Below are 19,027 nucleotides of genomic sequence, written 5' to 3'. Positions count from 1 at the left end.
TTGTTGAGCAAGTTGTACGTGTGTATTTTATTCTTATTTCTTTGCTTTTCTCTTAATTTTATTGCAACAATATTTTTCATTTTTGGCAATGAAGATTCACTGATCATGAGCTCTTAATTAATTTCTTAGGATGAGAGAGATCAGCAGTACTATTTTAATTATTCATGTACTATCCCCGATATTCCATCGGCAAAATCAAGATGATACATTTTTTCTGGGTTGTCTCAAAATGGATGCATGGAAACATTTTCAGTAGAAGTTCATATTTTTTTTTCCCATTTTTATTATGATGTCCTCAGTTTTTCTTCCAAAAAATAAAGCAATATTCTTATCGTGCATCTTCAGTATTTATGAATTAAGTAAATATATATTTTTTTTAAAAGATCCTTAATTACGTTTTTGCCTTAATTATCATTTCTAATTATATTATATAGAAATCTGTCGTTAATCTTAGATGTATATATAATTAAATTAGTTTCTTGAAGCATGGATTACAGAAATGGCCTGGGAAGCGATCCAATTCTTCATTATCATATTTTCTATGTTTTATTTAGGCCTCCTTTTGTTTTCAAAAAATATCTCATTTCATTTCATCTCATCTAATCATTACAACATTCCCAACATCCAATACAAAATAAAATAAATAGTTTAACTTTTTCAAATCTCAAAACAAAAATAATATTAAAAAATATATTCTAACAATACTTTATTTAATTTTTTAACTTTAATCTCAACTCATCTCATCTGGGAAAACAAATGAGCCAATTATTAGGTCGGATGGAGCAGTTTTGATACATACATGATGATCAACCACCGCCTTCATTAATAATATAAAGTACTAGTAATGTTAGATACAAATCTAATTAAATAGACAAGTATTGTGCAAGTTTTTTGTAAAAAAGTAGGCCCTACTTGATAAAGCAAGTAAATCTTCAGAAAAAGATGAAGCTGATTGCACCAAAAGAAAGGAATGACCACACGATACATGTCCAAAAACTTTTAGAATAACAATACATAAATTAAAGAGTGAGAATATTCTTGTAAAAACAGAATGAGATTATGTGATATATACACGAGTCACAATGATAGAGAGTAGTCGGTTATGTATTGAGTTGTATAAATGATGTAAATGGCATGGCCAAAATGTAAGGAAATATTTTTTTCGCAAGGAAAAAGGAGCACTTTGTGGCATTTCAGCAAACACTTGGTCTACACTCTTTCTTCTATACTTTATTATGGTATCAGAAGACCAGTAAAGACTCACGTCGTCCCTTATAGATACAAACCAGATGGATTCCTCCATCTCATCCGAGACCTCCACCCAGAACCCTCCCTCCATTGTCAATATCTCTATCCTAAATTCAACTAGTCATTTTATTATGATTAAACTTACCATTGACAACTATCTGTTGTGGAAGGCTCAGATGGTGCCTTCAGAGGAAATCAGTTGTTAAACCATGTGGATGACTCCTCTGTTATGCCTCCCCCCATGGTTGATGACAATCCCAATCTCGAGTATACCAAATGGTGTCAACTTGATCAATTGATCATTTCGACTCTTAGCTCTCCTTCATCTATTCACAGCTCAATCATCGACGCACATCATGCAAACTCGGCTTCAACTTGCTACACTTAAGAAGGGCCATGAATCAATCACCGACTACTTCCATAAGGCCAAAACACTTGCTGCTTCCCTAACTGCCGCAAGCTAACCTTTGTCCCCGACTGAATTTTCAATGTATCTGTTAGCAAGTTTGGACACCGATTATGATTCTTTGCTAACATCTCTCACTACTCGAGCTGATCCATTGACTCCTCATCAAATTTATAGTTATTTACTTAACTTGAGTCCGAATTAGCTCATCAAACCCACACACTTCTCTCTAGAAATCCCTTGGCAGTCCATCTCACTCACACAAAATCCTCCCCTACTCCTTCTTCGAATTTTAGAGGCAGAGGTCGTGAGCTGCAATGAGGTCGCGGTGGTTGTGGAGGTACCAACCTTTTTACTAATCGAAATGACCAATGCCCTACCTGCTAAGTGTGTCATAAAATTGGACATACAACCTTGAGTTGCTACCATAGATTCAACCAGACCTATCAAACACCACCTCCACCGAGTCTCTCAGCTAACCTCACAACCACGACACCCCATGCACCTTCAACCCAGTTTCATCCTTGGTTCCCAGATACTGCTACCACAAATCACTTCACTAGTGATTTTCAAAACCTCAACCTGGACTCAATATCCTATCAGGGAGCGGATCAAGTCAGTGTTGGAGATGGCTCTACCATTCCCATACAACATACAGGTTCAGCTCATCTGCATACACCTTCTAACAACTTATTTCTCTCTCAACTCTTACATGTTACTTCCATTACAAGAAATCTTTTGTCAGTTCATCAATTTTATATAGATAATTCGATTTACTTTGAATTTTATTCCTCTTGTTTCTTTGTGAAAGATTTACAAATTTGGGAGGTTCTTCTTCAAGGCATTGTTAGGAATGGACTGTATGTTCTTCCCACCACTGTCTTGGCTTCCTCTTCTATACCTTTTACACCTCATCATGCTCTCTTTGGTGAACATACATATACGTACAATTGGCATATGCGACTTGATCATCCCTCACCCGAGTCACTTCCTTTATCATTCGTAATTTTCAACTTCCAACAAATTCAAGTACCCTAGCATCTCCATGTTCAGCTTGTCCACAAGCCAAGACCCATGCTCTACCACATCATTCGAATGCCCACATCAGTCTTAAAAAATAAATCTCCTTTCATATGCTTTTTCTACCTTTTTATTGTCTTCCTGATTATACATTTCTTAGAACTTTTGGAGCTGCTTGCTGGCTCAATTTACATCATTTTAATCAAACATAAAATGGACTTACGCTCCAAACTCTGTATTTTTATGGGCTACAGTCCTGACCATAAAGGATATTGTTGCTTACATTTAACATCGGGCCACATTATATTTCGAGAGATGTTCAGTTTCATGAGAATTACTTTCCTTTTGCATCTGAGCCCAGTACAATTTCACAGCCTTCTGAATTGCCTCGTCCCATCTATTCTGGACCTATCACTCATGACTCAGCCCATATGGTCAGCCCTTCCAGCCTTCCTTCTCATTTCTTTTCAACCCTCACCACGCAAGCTCATCCCAATGGCCCACCCAATTCCTTAGCCTCTAGCCCATCCGACTCATTACCTTCTCCCTTATCCCCTGGCCCACTAGATTCATCCAACCCACTTACTCATCTACCCAGTCCATTGGATCACATGATAAGTCCACCTTCTCCCTCGTCTAGTCCAAAGCACTTAAGTCCATCTTCTCCCTCATTAACCCTGTCGAATCCTAATTCTTCTACGTCGATCTCTTCATCTGTTTCCCCTCCTATGATTTCATCCCTAGAAAATACTCATCCTATGGTTACATGATTAAAAGCAAATGTTCGATGCTCCCGTGTGCGCATTAATGGCATTCTTGCCGGCCTTCATCCAAACCCTCTATCTCTCTCATTGTTTCCTCTCTAACCGAGGTTCTTGAGGAACCCATTTCATACACGGAAGCATCTAAACATCCCGAATCGCATCATGCCATGCAACTCGAATTCCAAGCTCTCCTACATAACTCCACCTGAGATCTCATTCCTCCCTCTCCTTCGTTCAATGTCTTGGGCCTAAAGTGGATTCTTAAAACCATACTACGTGCTGATGTCACCCTTGAATGACGCAAGGCTTGCCTTGTAGCCAATGTTTTCCATCAATAGCCTGTGATTGATTATACTGAAACCTTATCCTTGGATGTCAAACCTGTCACTATTCGCTTGCTCATTTCCATAGTTGTTTCATGCAACTGGACATTACATCAACTTGATATACAGACTGCGTTCCTACACAGTGACTTGGATGAGGCGGTCTACATGCATCAACCTCCTGGATTTGTCAACCCCAATTTTCCAACTTACATTTGTAAGCTCAAAAAGGCCATATGCGGCCTTAAGTAGGCCCCTCGTGCCTGGTTCTCCAAGCTCAGTTCACAGCTTATTTTTCTTAGTTTTCACGAGTTCAGGTTTGATTCCTCCCTCTTTATTTTCAAACAATCTACTCATGTTGTGCTTGTCTTAGTTTATGTAGATGATATAATTGTTATTGGTTCACATCCTCTACTTATCTCTAATTTTATCACTACTCTAGGTAATTATTTTCTTGTTAAAGATATTGGTCATTTGCATTTTTTTCTTGGTATAGAGGTGACTTAAAATAGTCAGGGCCTCTATTTGAGTCAGTTAAAATATATCAATGATATTCTGCATCTCACTAACATGCACAACGCTTGAACCTGTTTCCACTCCTATGTTGACTTCCACCAAACTCACAGCACTTGATGGATCATTTTTTAAGGATCCTCACCTTTATAGAAGTGTTGTCGGATGTTTACAATATTTAGCGTTTACCCGGCCAGATATATCATTTACTATTAATAAAGTTTGTTAGTTCATGCATTGTCCCAAAAATTCCCACTAGCAAGCTGTCAAAAGAATACTAAGATATCTTCGTCTCACTCCTCAATTTGGTCTGCATTTTTAAACATCTCTCGGCCTTCTCTGATATTGATTGGGCTGGTTGTCCTGATGATAGAAAGTCTACTGGTAGGTTTTGTATCTATTTTGGTTCACATCTTATTTCATGGGGATCCAAAAAGCAACCAGCAGTTACTAGATCCTCAACTGAAGCTGAATATAAGGCTATCACAAATGCTACTTGTGAGATCTTATGGATACAATCTCTTTTAAAAGAACTTAGGATTTTTATAACCAAACCTCCAACTTTGTAATGTGATAACTTGGGTACCACGTATTTATCGGTCACTCCAGTGCTATATCCTTGTACCAAACATGTCGAATTAGATTATCATTTTGTTAGAGATCGGGTAGCTGCCAAGACTCTCACAGTTTCCTTTGTTTCCAGCAAGGATCAACTTGCTGATATTTTAACCAAATCTCTCTTCACAACTTGATTTTCCTATTTACGATCAAGTCTCACTATTTGCCAAGTGCCGCTTGACTCACAGGAGGTTGATAAGGCAAGTCAATCTTCAGAAAAATATGAAGTTGATTGCACCAAAAGAAAGGAAGGACCACATGGCACATGTCCAGAAACTTCTAAAATAAAAATACAGAAATTAAAGAGTGAGAATATTCTTGTAAAAACATAATGAGATTATGTGGTACACGTGTCACAATGATAGTTGGTTATGTATTGAGTTGTATAAATGATGTAAATGGCATGGCCAAAATGTAAGGAAATATTTTTTTCGCAAGGAAAAAGGGGAGCCCTTTGAGACATTTCAGCAAACACTTGGTCTGCACTCTTTCTTCTATACTTTATTACCACCAATAAAAAATAGTTTTTTTTATGTATATATTTTTTCAAGGTGATGTCTACTTTTTTATAAAATCTTGCGCGACATTTGTATATTTGGGACTTGTACAAATCATTTCTCCATGACAAAATATCAATGAGCGTATAAGATACTAATTAGTACGTTATAATAATTTTAATTTATAATATATTATGATGAAGATTAAAAGAAAACTAGTATCTATTAATTATGCAGAGAAATAAGTACAACCATCGTAGCATGCATGAATGATACATCACACGTATACATGAAACATATATATATATATATATATATAAATATGCAGTACCAGGAAGGCCTAATTAATTATATATATAATGTATATAAATCTCTAATTGCCAACATATAATATTGCAGCAGCAGCAGCAGCTAGCAGTAAGCTGCTTGGTTGATCAGCTAGCTACTAGCTACCTCAGTTTTTGCGAACAAAAAGGTATCTTTTGTAACATAAGATTCTTAATTCAATTCAATATATATATATATATATATATATATATATATATATATATTATATATATATATATATATATATAGTAAGAATATTCAAAGATAGTACCATTGAGTAGAGGCCACAGTACGTAGCAAGTGGACCATAGGGTTGGACCAAATGGCATGGCATGGCATGGCATGCATGTGATTGGTGCCCAGATTAATGGGGCCAGCTTATGATATATAGTGGCGTGGAAGCACGTAGACCGGCCGTGGACGGTTCGATTTGGTTGGTGGTGATGATGCATCAAATTCGCATGCAGCTAATTAATTACGATGCAAATCTTATCTGGAGATCAAATCTTGAACGTAAGAAACGATTGTTCCTTCAACTTGGATTTGCATCATGATCATCATGCATGCATGCATGCGGCCTTTGTAATGTCATGCTTGAGTTGTGTATCTCGAAGGCTAGGTACTTAATAATTAATTAAGGAGATCATGCTGATTATTTTAATTTGTGGCCGGGAGCTCAGTTATCTCGTTATTAATGCATGTTCAGAATATCCTTTATAAATATAGTAAAATTAATTTAATTTTGAGAAATGCGTGCTAGATTCAATTGTAATTTAGTATACTCCTTGGCTATATGCATCTCCTCAATCAGGCGATCGTATATAATATAAGTAATTGTTATAATGTGCATGATTAATTAGGATATTATATAGGACTTAGATCTATAATGCTTGTTTGAGCTTCATTAATGTATTAGAAATGATATTTACAGTTCTTGAGTGCGTAATTCTCACATATTCCCTTTGAAAAAAACGAGCAAATCTAGTATCCATATGAAAAAATTATTTTTTTAATAGTAATCTCTATTTTTTTTCAAAATAAGTACGTAAAAACTGCATACTCCATGACTATATATAGCATTATCCTGCATGTATGTTCGGAATTAGCTTGGATTCATACAAATTCTTACCCAAGTTGAAAAAAAAATAATAGCATGGGAATGCGAACAATTTACTGACAAAACGGTACGTATACTAACGAAGACCGAAACCAAAATCAATGCAGAAATAGATACGTATTTATACAACTATGTAAACTACTTGATTTAATTAACTCGATCGATGAAATTACTTGTACATACATAGAATTTATATATATATATATATATATATATATATATATATATATATATATATAAGACAAGTGTACTTCTTCTTCCGGGAAATTTCTTGCAAGCATATATATAATACAACCTTATTATCGCCTGTGTCCTAGCTAATCACGTTCATTAATAATACTAAGAAAGGGAAGTTTATTGACCGATTGAGGAATAATATTATATATATAATACAAGCAACCCTGCAGGCCGGTTAGATCGATCAAACAATTAGCTAGCTAGCTAGGGCATCATGCTACGTTTTTTTTTTCTGGGATTAAAAATAATTAATATATAGCAAATTGCCTTACGAAATTAGGGGTATACTATATATATATACACACACGTACGTACGTATACATGAGTACGGCCTCGTTTTAATACTACTTATTAATGATGCATGAGTACGTCCAGCTTTATAATCGAGGTCTAAATTATTAAGTAATTCCAAGTGCTAGGTAGCTAGAATTAGGTAGTACCGTTTGGATATATAATGAGTTGAGATAAGATAAATTAAGATTAAAATTAAATAAAATATATATTATTTTTAAATATTATTATTGTTTTAAAATTTAAAACACTTTCACTATCATGTAAAAGGGGCTTAAGACTACATGCATGTTATTAATTATTATCTAATGATCTCTGATCTCATGAACAAGTAAATTTAATTCCTGTTTCTCACGACGAAGTTAATTAATTTGTACTGAGAAGATCTCGATCCACAGGTTGAGTAGGTGATATTCATCAATGTTATGAAAACCGATCATTAGTACGATTTTAAAATCATAAATATTGGAAGGTATAAAGCTGGCCTGAGATAGATCAGTACGTACATGATCATCAGATACAATTTAATTTATATCCGAACCTAATATTTGGCTAGAAGAAATACCATTATATATATATATATATATATATATATATATATTAATCCAGGTACGTACTCGTGTGTGTGTGTTATATATGGAGCCTTATTTTCAAGATCTGTCATTTGTTTGCCAGGTGATCTGATCGCTTTGAAGCGAAACAACGTTCATTACAAGAAAAATGAGTATTTATGATGAATTATTTGCGACGAGAATAATTATTTGTGATGATAATATATTCTTTTTAATAAAAAATAGTCATTTTAACAGGAAGGGTAGCTCTACAGCTACCACTCCCAGCTCCTACTGGGAGCTACTGTTAATTATAGGATCACTTTTTTTTTTTTACTTTTTCATACATGTATTTTTTAATACTTTTAAATATTTTTTTAAAAAAATTACAATATTATTAAAAAATACTTCATTAATTACTAAGTAAAAAAAATAAAAAATCACAGTAATAGAATAGAACGGTGAGAATAGCATTTTCCTAATAGGAAATAATTAATAACTACTCACAAATAAGTCTTTTTTTGTAATTTCTGGAGACAATGGAGAACAATTAGGTCAGGCAAGTGTACTGATCTGCAATTTAAGATGATCTTTTTGTTACATGATCATATATATATATATATATATATATATATATATACCTAATCGATCGAGGGCTTTCGATCGTAAAATATAAGTGCGTGATCATGTTATAAATTAGGCCGGCCAGCTTGATCAATAACCCCAAACGTACAGTACTCGTAGGTAGTTGGATAAACATAAGGAAAAAAGAATTAGAAGAAGTGATCACATGATGATGGAGACTCGAGTAATAATTAATAGTACTGGGTACTGCTAATTTAGCCAAGTGATCGCAACTAGCTTTTCCATAGGGCCAAAGTATAGATATATAGTGCCACATGCATGTGTCATTATTATTATTACTCTTAATTTGGACCATATATCGCATAATTAATATTCCACCTTTTGTTAGCTAGCTAGGGATCTAAACTTATGAAGAGAGAGAGAGAGAGAGAGAGAGAATGGTGTTTCGCTATATATATATATATATATATATATATATATATATATATATATACACACACACTTGCTTTGCATTAATAGCTCTAATCTTTTTCATCTTGCTTGGTTGTCATATTTAGCTCATAGTCAGGATGGTCCGTACGGAATAATTGAAAGCAAGTCAAAACTCTTAAAATACCGTAAAATTATATATATATATCAATTTTTTAATTATAAAAATATTTTACAAAAATAAACTCATAAATTGACGTAGTTTAATATGAGATATTAGATTGTAAAATTATTTTTATTAGAAAATAAATTTAATATGTCATATAAAATCATATCAATTTGTCGATTTATTTTTATGAAATATTTTTATAATTGTATGTACGTAGCACTTTTCATATATATATATATATATATATATATATATAATAGCTACTTGTTTTTCAATAATAAATTAGTGATATTATTGATTTAAAGCAGGCAACCAAGACATGATGATCGATCCCCGGCCCCAAACACGAAGGAAGAAGATCGATCGAGTTGAAGCAAAAAACATAAAAATTGGAAGGATATAGCTAGATGATAAGGGGTAAAAAATAATATATGGTTCGCCAATTAAATCCTAGTTGGGGAATTCAATTACGAGCTGCTTGTTCCCTTCAAAACAGATGGCTGGCTATTTGGGCCTTATCAATAATATTAATGTTAGGGGGAAATTAGAGAGAGAGAGAGAGATTAAAGAAAGAGTATGATCAATAGCATGTACAGTACCGGCCAGGATGATGACAGGGACAAGCTCACATGAGCCCAACCAGATAATACATGGGTCCTACTTATACTTTCTCTCTCCCGGCCAGTCTCCCTTGTTCTTCTCACTCTGTTAAAGAGAAAAGATAGAAAGGAAAGAATTTATCCAGCGAAAGAAATCGCCCAACTTGAGAAGCTTCCAGCAGGGAGGAACCCTGGTAAGAAAATCACAGCAACACCTTACTATTTTCACTCTCTCTCTCTCTCTCTCTCTCTCTAGTCTCTCTCCTTTCCCAAGGTCAACAACAAGAGGAATTTTACACTCTTTGAAATGTCCATGGGGTGTATAGTTTCGTGTTCGAGTGTTCTTGGTCAAACAAGAATGCACCGGCCGTCATTCATGTATTGAGAGCTAGCTACCCTTCATGTGTTACTCTTTGGTCTGTCTCTGTGCTTTCGATCACAATCTTAACCCTACAAAACATTAATAAAAAAAAAAGATTTTACCTTGAGAACTGGGAGATCGAAGACGACTTGGAACGGTCGTCTTGCTCGCTGTAGCGCCTCCAAAGCCCACCGTCTTCTTGGTCTCTCCATTTTTCTTATTCAAATAACTTAAATTTTGCAGATCCAGCAAGAGAAGCTCAATTGGCTAGTACAAAACATGGATTTGAGGCCACCCAGAGAAGACTTGTCTTGTGAAGAACATGAGCACATGGTGAGAGGTAAGCTCCCTTTCTCCTCCTACTCCTCCTCCCCCTCCTACGAAGCTGCTTCCGATCATGTCAATAAGCTTCACGAGCTCATGGACATGTCCCCAAGAAACCAGGACGATGATGTCAGACGCGGGGACTCCCAGGACGATGGCCTTGGATCCGGGAGCACTATTACCGGGCGAGGCAACAACATCATGGAGAAAGAGCATATGTTTGATAAGGTTGTAACTCCCAGCGATGTGGGCAAACTCAATCGCCTGGTAATCCCTAAGCAGCACGCCGAGAAGTACTTCCCGCTCGACTCTACAACCAACGAGAAAGGCCTCCTTCTCAACTTCGAGGATCGCAACGGGAAGCCCTGGCGGTTCCGCTACTCTTACTGGAACAGCAGCCAGAGCTACGTCATGACCAAAGGCTGGAGCCGCTTCGTGAAGGAGAAGAAGCTCGATGCAGGGGACATCGTGTCCTTTCAGCGCGGTGTTGGTGAGCAAGGCAGAGATCGTCTCTTCATTGACTGGAGGCGCCGCCCTGACGCGCCTGACCCGATGGCATCTGTTCCCAATCTGCCGAGCCACTACTTTTCATTCCACCGCTCTATCCCCTCTGCCTGGAGTACTAGCAGTCCTAATTTGCTAATGCGACCGAGGGACCACTTGCACCTGTCGTCGCAGCAGATGATGAATGTGAACAGCAGCAATAATGTCAATTTTCAACATCCTTACCGGCACAGCTACGGCAATGGCGCTTACTGTAATTATATGGTAAACCCATCACTGATTTACATGAGATCGGCCGCAGCTGCAGTATCCCCACAGCACCACCACCACCACCACGGCCATCATGATCAACCACATGAACATCTAGGGCTGGTGCGGAATATTAGTGCGGTTGACCCACCCTTGGTGTTCGAGTCTGTGCCGGTCGTTCAAGGAAAAGTGGCAGCCAAGCGACTGAGGCTATTTGGGGTAAACATGGACTGCCCAATATCGGAGTCGGATGCATGCGACGTGATATTGTCCTCCACCACAATAGGAGGTCCCCATGCTACCATGACATTGCAGCCTTCCCAACTTTCGTCTTCGTCTCAATCTGTTCTCCCATTCAGGCCATACAATGGTACGCCACTACCAACCGTGCCCACGAACTTGCTCGATAAAGGGAAGGCTTCAATGTCCTTAGATTTCGATATCTAGAGACACCACCAAATTCATCAAGAGGTCTTAAACCGAGTACTACACATGAAGAGAATACCAGGACACATGCAGCCGAATCACTTTCAAGTTCGTTTAATTGGATTTGATTATTTTGTCCCTCAATGCTCATGATCAAGACCTACAAAATGCACAACGGGTTCGACAATGTTTGATTTTGATTCAGTTTCGTACAGAAGGCGGGTTTTGATCGAGGAGTAATGATCAGTACGTTCATGAAGAATTAGCTAGCCAGCATAAGCAAATTATTAATTAGAGGCCATTGGAGATCGATAGATCGAAGCTAGCCACTATATATTATCCATGATCAATTAATGTCTTCTTTTTATTAACTTCATGTAAAAATATTTATGACACATGATAATTTTCATGATATATAGATAAATATTATATATTGGCCGGATGAAGACGTAGAGTACCACCTATATATCATTGCTCCCCGATTTCATGCTTTGTTCCAGCTTCTTCTGCAGGGCCTAGTTTCCCCAATCTGTATCCCAGCCATGGGGCGCCATGGTTTCCCACTGAAACATTCGGATTATTTCCAAACATGTATCTTTTGTTCTCTTTGGCTACCAACTATAGATCTCTTGATCTCTCTACTGCCCTCTCTGTTTACATGAATATTAATGTTCTTTAATTAAGCTGCTAATTAATTATAACGACTTTTCCTGGCTGCTGATCAAGCCAACATGTGCAGTGGCCGGCAAGCTACCCGCCCGATGTTATTGAAGTCTTGTATTATACCCTGGTAGGTTGATGTTCTTGTCGCTGCTTCGTTGGGCACACCCCGCAGGTGTTGCAGAAAAAGTTTTCAGAGCCTTAAAAGGTACCATTACTATCTGATATTTCTGCAATATCTTTGTCTCTCTTTTTCTGGGAGGGGGTGAGTATATATATCCATTATATTATTATATCATTCCAGCTTCAATAAGTTTTGCTTTTATTACTATATATTTAGTTTGATCGATGATCTCTTCATGCCCTTCTCAACTCACTGTAGAACTAATTCCAAGTTCTTCCTCAAAAACTGTTCATTCACTGTACGCGGTATGCCCTCTCATTAATCAATTAGAAACACCATATATTATATATATGATCATATATCACTTGCGCTGCAAAACAAAAGTCACTCGCATATATATATATATATATATATATATATATATATATACACATGATCATGAGTACTAGGACAGACAACTCGAACTTTAGAATGTTAGCAGTCTCTTCATGCCCTTTTGAGTTTTGCTTCGTTTATCATGATCATCATTATATGCAGTTCATGTCTTTTGTCGTAACCTAGCTAGCAGCTTGCTGCTTGATGTCCATGTCGTCCTTGAAATTGAAAGTAAGGTTAAAGATTAATTATTCTGGTTGGTTCTAGTACTAGTACTACTAGTCACAAACTAAACAGTTAAGCAGCCTTTAATTTATTTTTTCCACCAACATTCCAAGCTGGACTTTATTATATATATATTATATTATATGTACAACGTCCTTGTACAAAGCCATCGAAATGAGGGTAAATATTGATGCATGAACCTCTCTAACCACGTTGAAAGTTCCTAATTCGCATGTGTTGGAATTCGATCTGTGCATGCATGCCGCACCAAATTATTTACCTTTGGATAACAGTACTAGTAGTTTATATACACGTACGTTCCTGTTAATTTGATCCCATCATGTCGCATCACATGCATTCATTATATGCTCAGAGGCAATATCAAATTGAAATTAAATTAGTGTATATATATATATATATATTATATATATATAGCTATATAGGATATTGTACATTCGTTATTGACTTATTGTAGCAGTACCTACTCGCGTTAACAACTCGTGTCAAAACTGATCAAATTAATTGATCGAGGACCTTATGATAATTAAATTGGATATTACGAATTGAACCATGCCTTGCTTTGATAATCTCATGAAACTGTACGTCTCGCCGATCAGGACAAAACTGACCACTATTTGCTTCATGATCTTAGAAATCACTCGGAGTTTTGTTTGCCTAAAATATATATGCAGATCTAGTATATATACATTCTGTAATTTGAATATTACTGCATAATTAAATTAGATGACATTAGAAAAGATGGGACTTTTTTTTTTTTTTCCTCTTATGACCTAATTATAATCGCCCATGTGTTGCATCATATATACTTGAAATTAACATATTATAACTAACTGAGTTCATGTTATTAAACTTGTTCATGTTTCATACTACTGCATGTGTGACGTTGGCGCTTAAGCCAATAAAGAGTAAAGGTGCCAAAAATATTAATACTTAAGAGGGCAGAGAATCATGTACAAGATCAACTTCATATATAAGGCTTGTACCTGGCAATATCTCTCTCTCTCTCTCTCTCTCTCTCTCTCTCTCTATATATATATATATATATATATACTCATTGAATGACTAATCAAGCTGCATATATATATATATATATATGAGACATCTTCCCCATTAAGGAGAATATGATCTTCTCCATTACACTTGAGATTAATGGATATAATACATATAGTGTAAAACATTGATCAGTCTTTTGATCATTTCAGATTATGTATCATGCTGACAAGTACTGAATTAATTAAAATACTTCATAATTTACACTAGATATAATATATATATATATATATATAGAGAGAGAGAGAGAGAGAGAGAGAGAGAGAGAGAGAGGTGACCAATGCATGCACTAGCTACTAGTTATATTCCTCATGTTAATTCTGCATAATATCACAGGTTGAACTATATCTGCAGGGAATTAGGGATCAATATTGCAATTAGTCTACAATTTATACGTACTAGCATGCATATTTGCCTTAAAAATTAAGAATGCTTTTCCTTTTTCCTTTCGTTTACTATACTAGAGGTACATAATTTATAATATCCGGCAGCTTGCATAATATATTGCATATATGGTAAAGTACTATTACTCATGCGGAAGCAGTATTATGTTTGAGACAGACTCTAGATCTACATTCAATCACAAGATTAATTTGTAATCCACGCAAGTATTAATTCAAGATATAGCTCTAGCTAGCTAGCTAGGTTGAAAACAGCTAATTGGTTTTACAATTCTCACTTACAGAAATGCATGGTAATTAAGTTATCCTCTTGTTTATTTTCTTTGACTGGAACAAGGGATATTGTTGGCGCCGAGATCAGAAATATCTGATTATGATTTTCATGAGTAGTACTAACTGATCATAATTAATATCTGCTCAAGATCATTAGGTTTTTATATGTTAAACAAGACCCATGCATGATGCATGAGCTTCCATGCATGTTGAAGCCAAAAACTCATGAAGGATTTCAGTGAATTACACACACACACAAACACAAACATATAGACATATATATATATATGTATAGGTCATGTGTATAAAGCATAAGCTGATTATCACTATATTATGCATGTTTATTGAGTATATATGAACTAGCTAGCTTGTCATGATTATCCAAATTAATTGGATACTTCTATATATATATATATATATATATATTCTGTAATTTTACTGGGGTTTGAAGGGGCCGGGCATGATCATTTGCATAAAGAATGATCTAATTAGATTACAACTTGAATACAATTCCAGTACCCCGGCCGGCCGCCTTTAATTGACTCCTGAATCTCGGACTAATTAGGGCTTATTAGATATTCAACCTATTCAAGAGATCAGATTGCCAAAATTGTACACTAAAATGCATGCATGGCATGCAGCTAGCACGCGAGGGCATTATATATATTAGTAGGTATCACAGTATCTCATCTCATCATGTACGTGGTGATCACTGATCAAGGAAATTTTCCTCCGATGATGATATTATTATATATTATTGCAAAGTCCACGTTTCTCTGTTTGATTGAGTTAAGGCTATTTCCTGCAGGTTCACGAAGCTGCCCGTGTGTGTGTGTGTGTGTGTTATATACCCGGCCATTTGTAGTACTACTGAAAATACTCGTGATATCTTGAACCAATGACCCTCATGCATGCATGGCCTCCAACTTTAACAACCAACCATACTTCATTTTGGGGATTAATTATATATATGATCATGTCTGATCAGTACATGATCAATATTTCACTACATGCAGCAAGATTTCACAACATACAACATCAAATAATATCATATTTATAAATAACCATTTATTGATTTGTTATAATGGTAACCTACATGACATCCATGCATCACCTTGCCATGCATGCATGGAACCATTTTCCGGAAAAATGATTATCCTCCATGAAAGATACGCGATTGAACTAAACTTTCGGTTATTAAATATATATACATGAAAGAAATTATTAAGCCCTATTTTCTTTAATTTCTTTTTTCCATTCTCTTCATCTTCAACCTGCAGCAACTTCCGGCCTATTGATCAGTATATATATGACTTTTCCATATTAATTAATGGCGGCCAATTGAAGCAATCCGCCTGCATATTATATTCCATCCCAATTGAGATATTCATGGTTACTCAACTTCATCTTTGATTTCAAAACTAAACTAACCAACGTCTTTAACCTTCTTTCCATGTACGTCCCATTTTAAATAATTAGTTGGGATTGATTGGCTTCAAGAAGAAAATTTCATATATGGGCATAATTAAAGGCTCCATAAATAAGATCTAAGCACGAGCAGTGGCAAAAGATTCATTCAATCCCATTTAAAACTGTAAAACATGCTCCTGTTGAACATAATAGGTCAACGTACGTACTGCTCCACAAGAACAAGCAGGAACATGTTTATAATTTGTTAACTCATCCCAAAGAACTTTTAGGCGGGTAAAATAAGTGCTCACAAAAAGTTTCACTCGAGATAGAGTAGATATGAATTTCTGTAACTGAAAAGTACGAGGACCCTTTTCTTGACAAAAATGTTCCTTAAGATCCAACCAAATCTCATGTACAATAGTTATGTACAAAATACTAATAGAGATATCAGGAGAAATAGAGTTTAAAAGCCAAGATATCACCATATTATTGCAGCAAAACCACGGGAAGAGAAGTGGATTAGCCGAATCCGAGGGTTTGAGGATGGAGCCGTCGACGAAACAAAGTTTGTTTTTCGCCGATAGAGCCATGGCCATGAAACGACACCAGGTATGATAGTTGTCACTGACGAGTGGCTGAGTAACAAGAAGAATACCGAGACTATCACTAAAATGGAAGGAAAAAATGACTCGTAGAATCCTCAGAGACCGATTTGTGACTCGGCTTCATAAGAGAAAACTTCTGATACCATGTAACGATGAAACCCTAGAAAGAGAGGAAGGGTCAAAGCCCTAGCAGAGGAAGAGTTTGGAACGTCTGAAGGGAAAAGTTCTCGAATATACATTTTTCACTTAGTCAATAATAGTCCGCTCGCTACAAGTAAAATGGAAAAGTAAAGAATTTACACTATGTACAAATAAACACTAGTTTACATGACACGTATATTAAGATATAAATTATGTGTGTGTGTGTGATAATCATGATCGATCCTATATATAATATAATATAATATAATATATATATATATATATATATAATTCAAGCATATATAGGAGGGATCGGAGTGAAAGATATTGTGCGAACTGAAGGGAATTTATTATATATACGAATCCTATATATGTAAGCTGTTGGGAGTAGTGATTGATTTTCCAAAGACACCAATGATCTAAACCTAGCCAGCATTCCATCTTATCCTTTGGATAGAGTACTGAAAACATGATGATGGCCTTTGACGGATTTTTTGTTCTTCATTTTTCCTCTCCTTAATAGAAACAATGGTCAACGGAATTACAACGTCGTAAATCATGTTGACAATCCCAAATGATGGATCTATTACAAATTACACCAAATTAATTTTGTTGGACAAAAGTCGCAGATTTTGTGGACTACTTTATAATTAGCTGCATCTGGAAGAATGACCCAATTAATATTAATATTCCATGTTCTTTTGAAAGTGCCTTTTCAATATTATTGTTATATATACCAACTTATAAGTCTTTGATCTAATTCTCATGTATTTATAGAATATATATATATATATATATTTATATATATATAATACATGATAATATACAGCATATATATACATATTATATATATATATTAATATTAATTTGATGGATGCAGTAGAAGTGGACCCTGACCCTAGCTAGTAAAGTAGTAGGTGTAGCATCTAGGATCTACTTGAACGTAGCCAAAGGCTATGATCCACAGACTCATCGGCATCCCGTGGATGAGTCAGTATTAAAGATACAAAATTGCTTGGTGCCATGTAGCAGCTACCATAACTCTTAAAGCTAAAGATGTATGTGTGTGTGTATATATATATATTGATAGAGCTGTGTACGACAAGCTGCTAGCATATTACGAAACCTTGCACAGTAATCCCGTTTTGCACATGTATGTATGTGTACATATATATATATATATATATAGAGAGAGAGAGAGAGAGAGTTAAAAGAGTTGCAAATGCATGGAAACTGCTCTGATACCTGCAGCAACCGAACTGCGTTAATTTCCGCATGCATATATCCACTTTTGACTATATATCACGCGCGCGTCTTTTGGCAAATCACTATTGTACGTACGTACAATCAGAAACTGCGAACCCATAACCCGCCGGCCTCCATCATCTTTTCTTTTCCGAATGGGACTGACTGCATGCCAGGAATTTGCGGTGCTGATCAAAGTCTTAAGATTGTTTTAAGTCATGTAGCTAGGCCAATCTTTACTCTCATTTTCTAATTAATTCATGCCAATTAATTTAATGCAAATTAAGGATTAATTTTATACAATACCTTCCTGATTAAAGTATTTATCTTGTGTGACATAAATTTGAGTACTTATTATATATACATGGATGGCCGATGTCTCCACATTTGATAAAAGGAAAAATTTAATTATAAGCGATTTTACATACTAATACGTATACTCATTCAATATGATTAGTCAGAAAATAGATTTTATTGAAAACAATGCTAATTTAAATTTAGAATATGAAGATAATAATATTACACTACAAGAAAAATAGATTTTTGTGATCATTTAATTGAGGCGAAAAGACTATTTATAACCAAAATATATTAATTTTGATTGTAAATAATTATTTCACTGATATTAACTAGTCACAAATAAATAATTTTCTTATAGTATTAATATATAGATTAATATATAAATTTATTTGTACACAATAAAATTCTAGACAAAAATATCACTTTCAAAGGGATTATCTTCCTAACAGGTGGTAGGTGATGAGCTGGATGATGATGACCACGCTAGCTAGTACAGTGTATATATATATATATATATATATACACACACATGGGAAGAGAGATCATGGATGGATATGGATGGATCAGCTTTTGCAAGTGTCAATATTTCTATATTTCTAGTGCTATGAATCGTGGACAGGCGGGCGGACAAAGAAG

General features: G+C 35.5%; 1 protein-coding gene across 2 annotated transcripts; it reads left to right on the top strand.

The window, feature by feature from the left end:
* The first annotated feature begins 9,660 nt into the window (after positions 1-9,660).
* Positions 9,661-11,993, top strand: LOC121237944 (B3 domain-containing protein Os03g0120900). 2 transcript variants are annotated; one of them, XM_041134882.1, is made up of 2 exons: positions 9,661-9,888; positions 10,299-11,993. In XM_041134882.1, exon 2 carries the CDS (start codon positions 10,335-10,337, stop codon positions 11,577-11,579), a length of 1,245 nt encoding a protein of 414 aa, XP_040990816.1. In that variant the 5' UTR covers positions 9,661-9,888; positions 10,299-10,334; the 3' UTR covers positions 11,580-11,993. The 2 variants fall into 2 exon arrangements, with proteins under 2 accessions (XP_040990816.1, XP_040990815.1); XM_041134881.1 differs by lacking the exon at positions 9,661-9,888 and adding an exon at positions 9,989-10,110.
* Positions 11,994-19,027: the final 7,034 nt, after the last annotated feature.

This window comes from Juglans microcarpa x Juglans regia, chromosome 6S (genome assembly GCF_004785595.1).
Source record: "Juglans microcarpa x Juglans regia isolate MS1-56 chromosome 6S, Jm3101_v1.0, whole genome shotgun sequence".
NCBI classification, from domain to species: Eukaryota; Viridiplantae; Streptophyta; class Magnoliopsida; order Fagales; family Juglandaceae; genus Juglans; species Juglans microcarpa x Juglans regia.
Note: the sequence above shows the minus strand (reverse complement) of the source record. Positions and strands in the feature narration are given on the sequence as shown.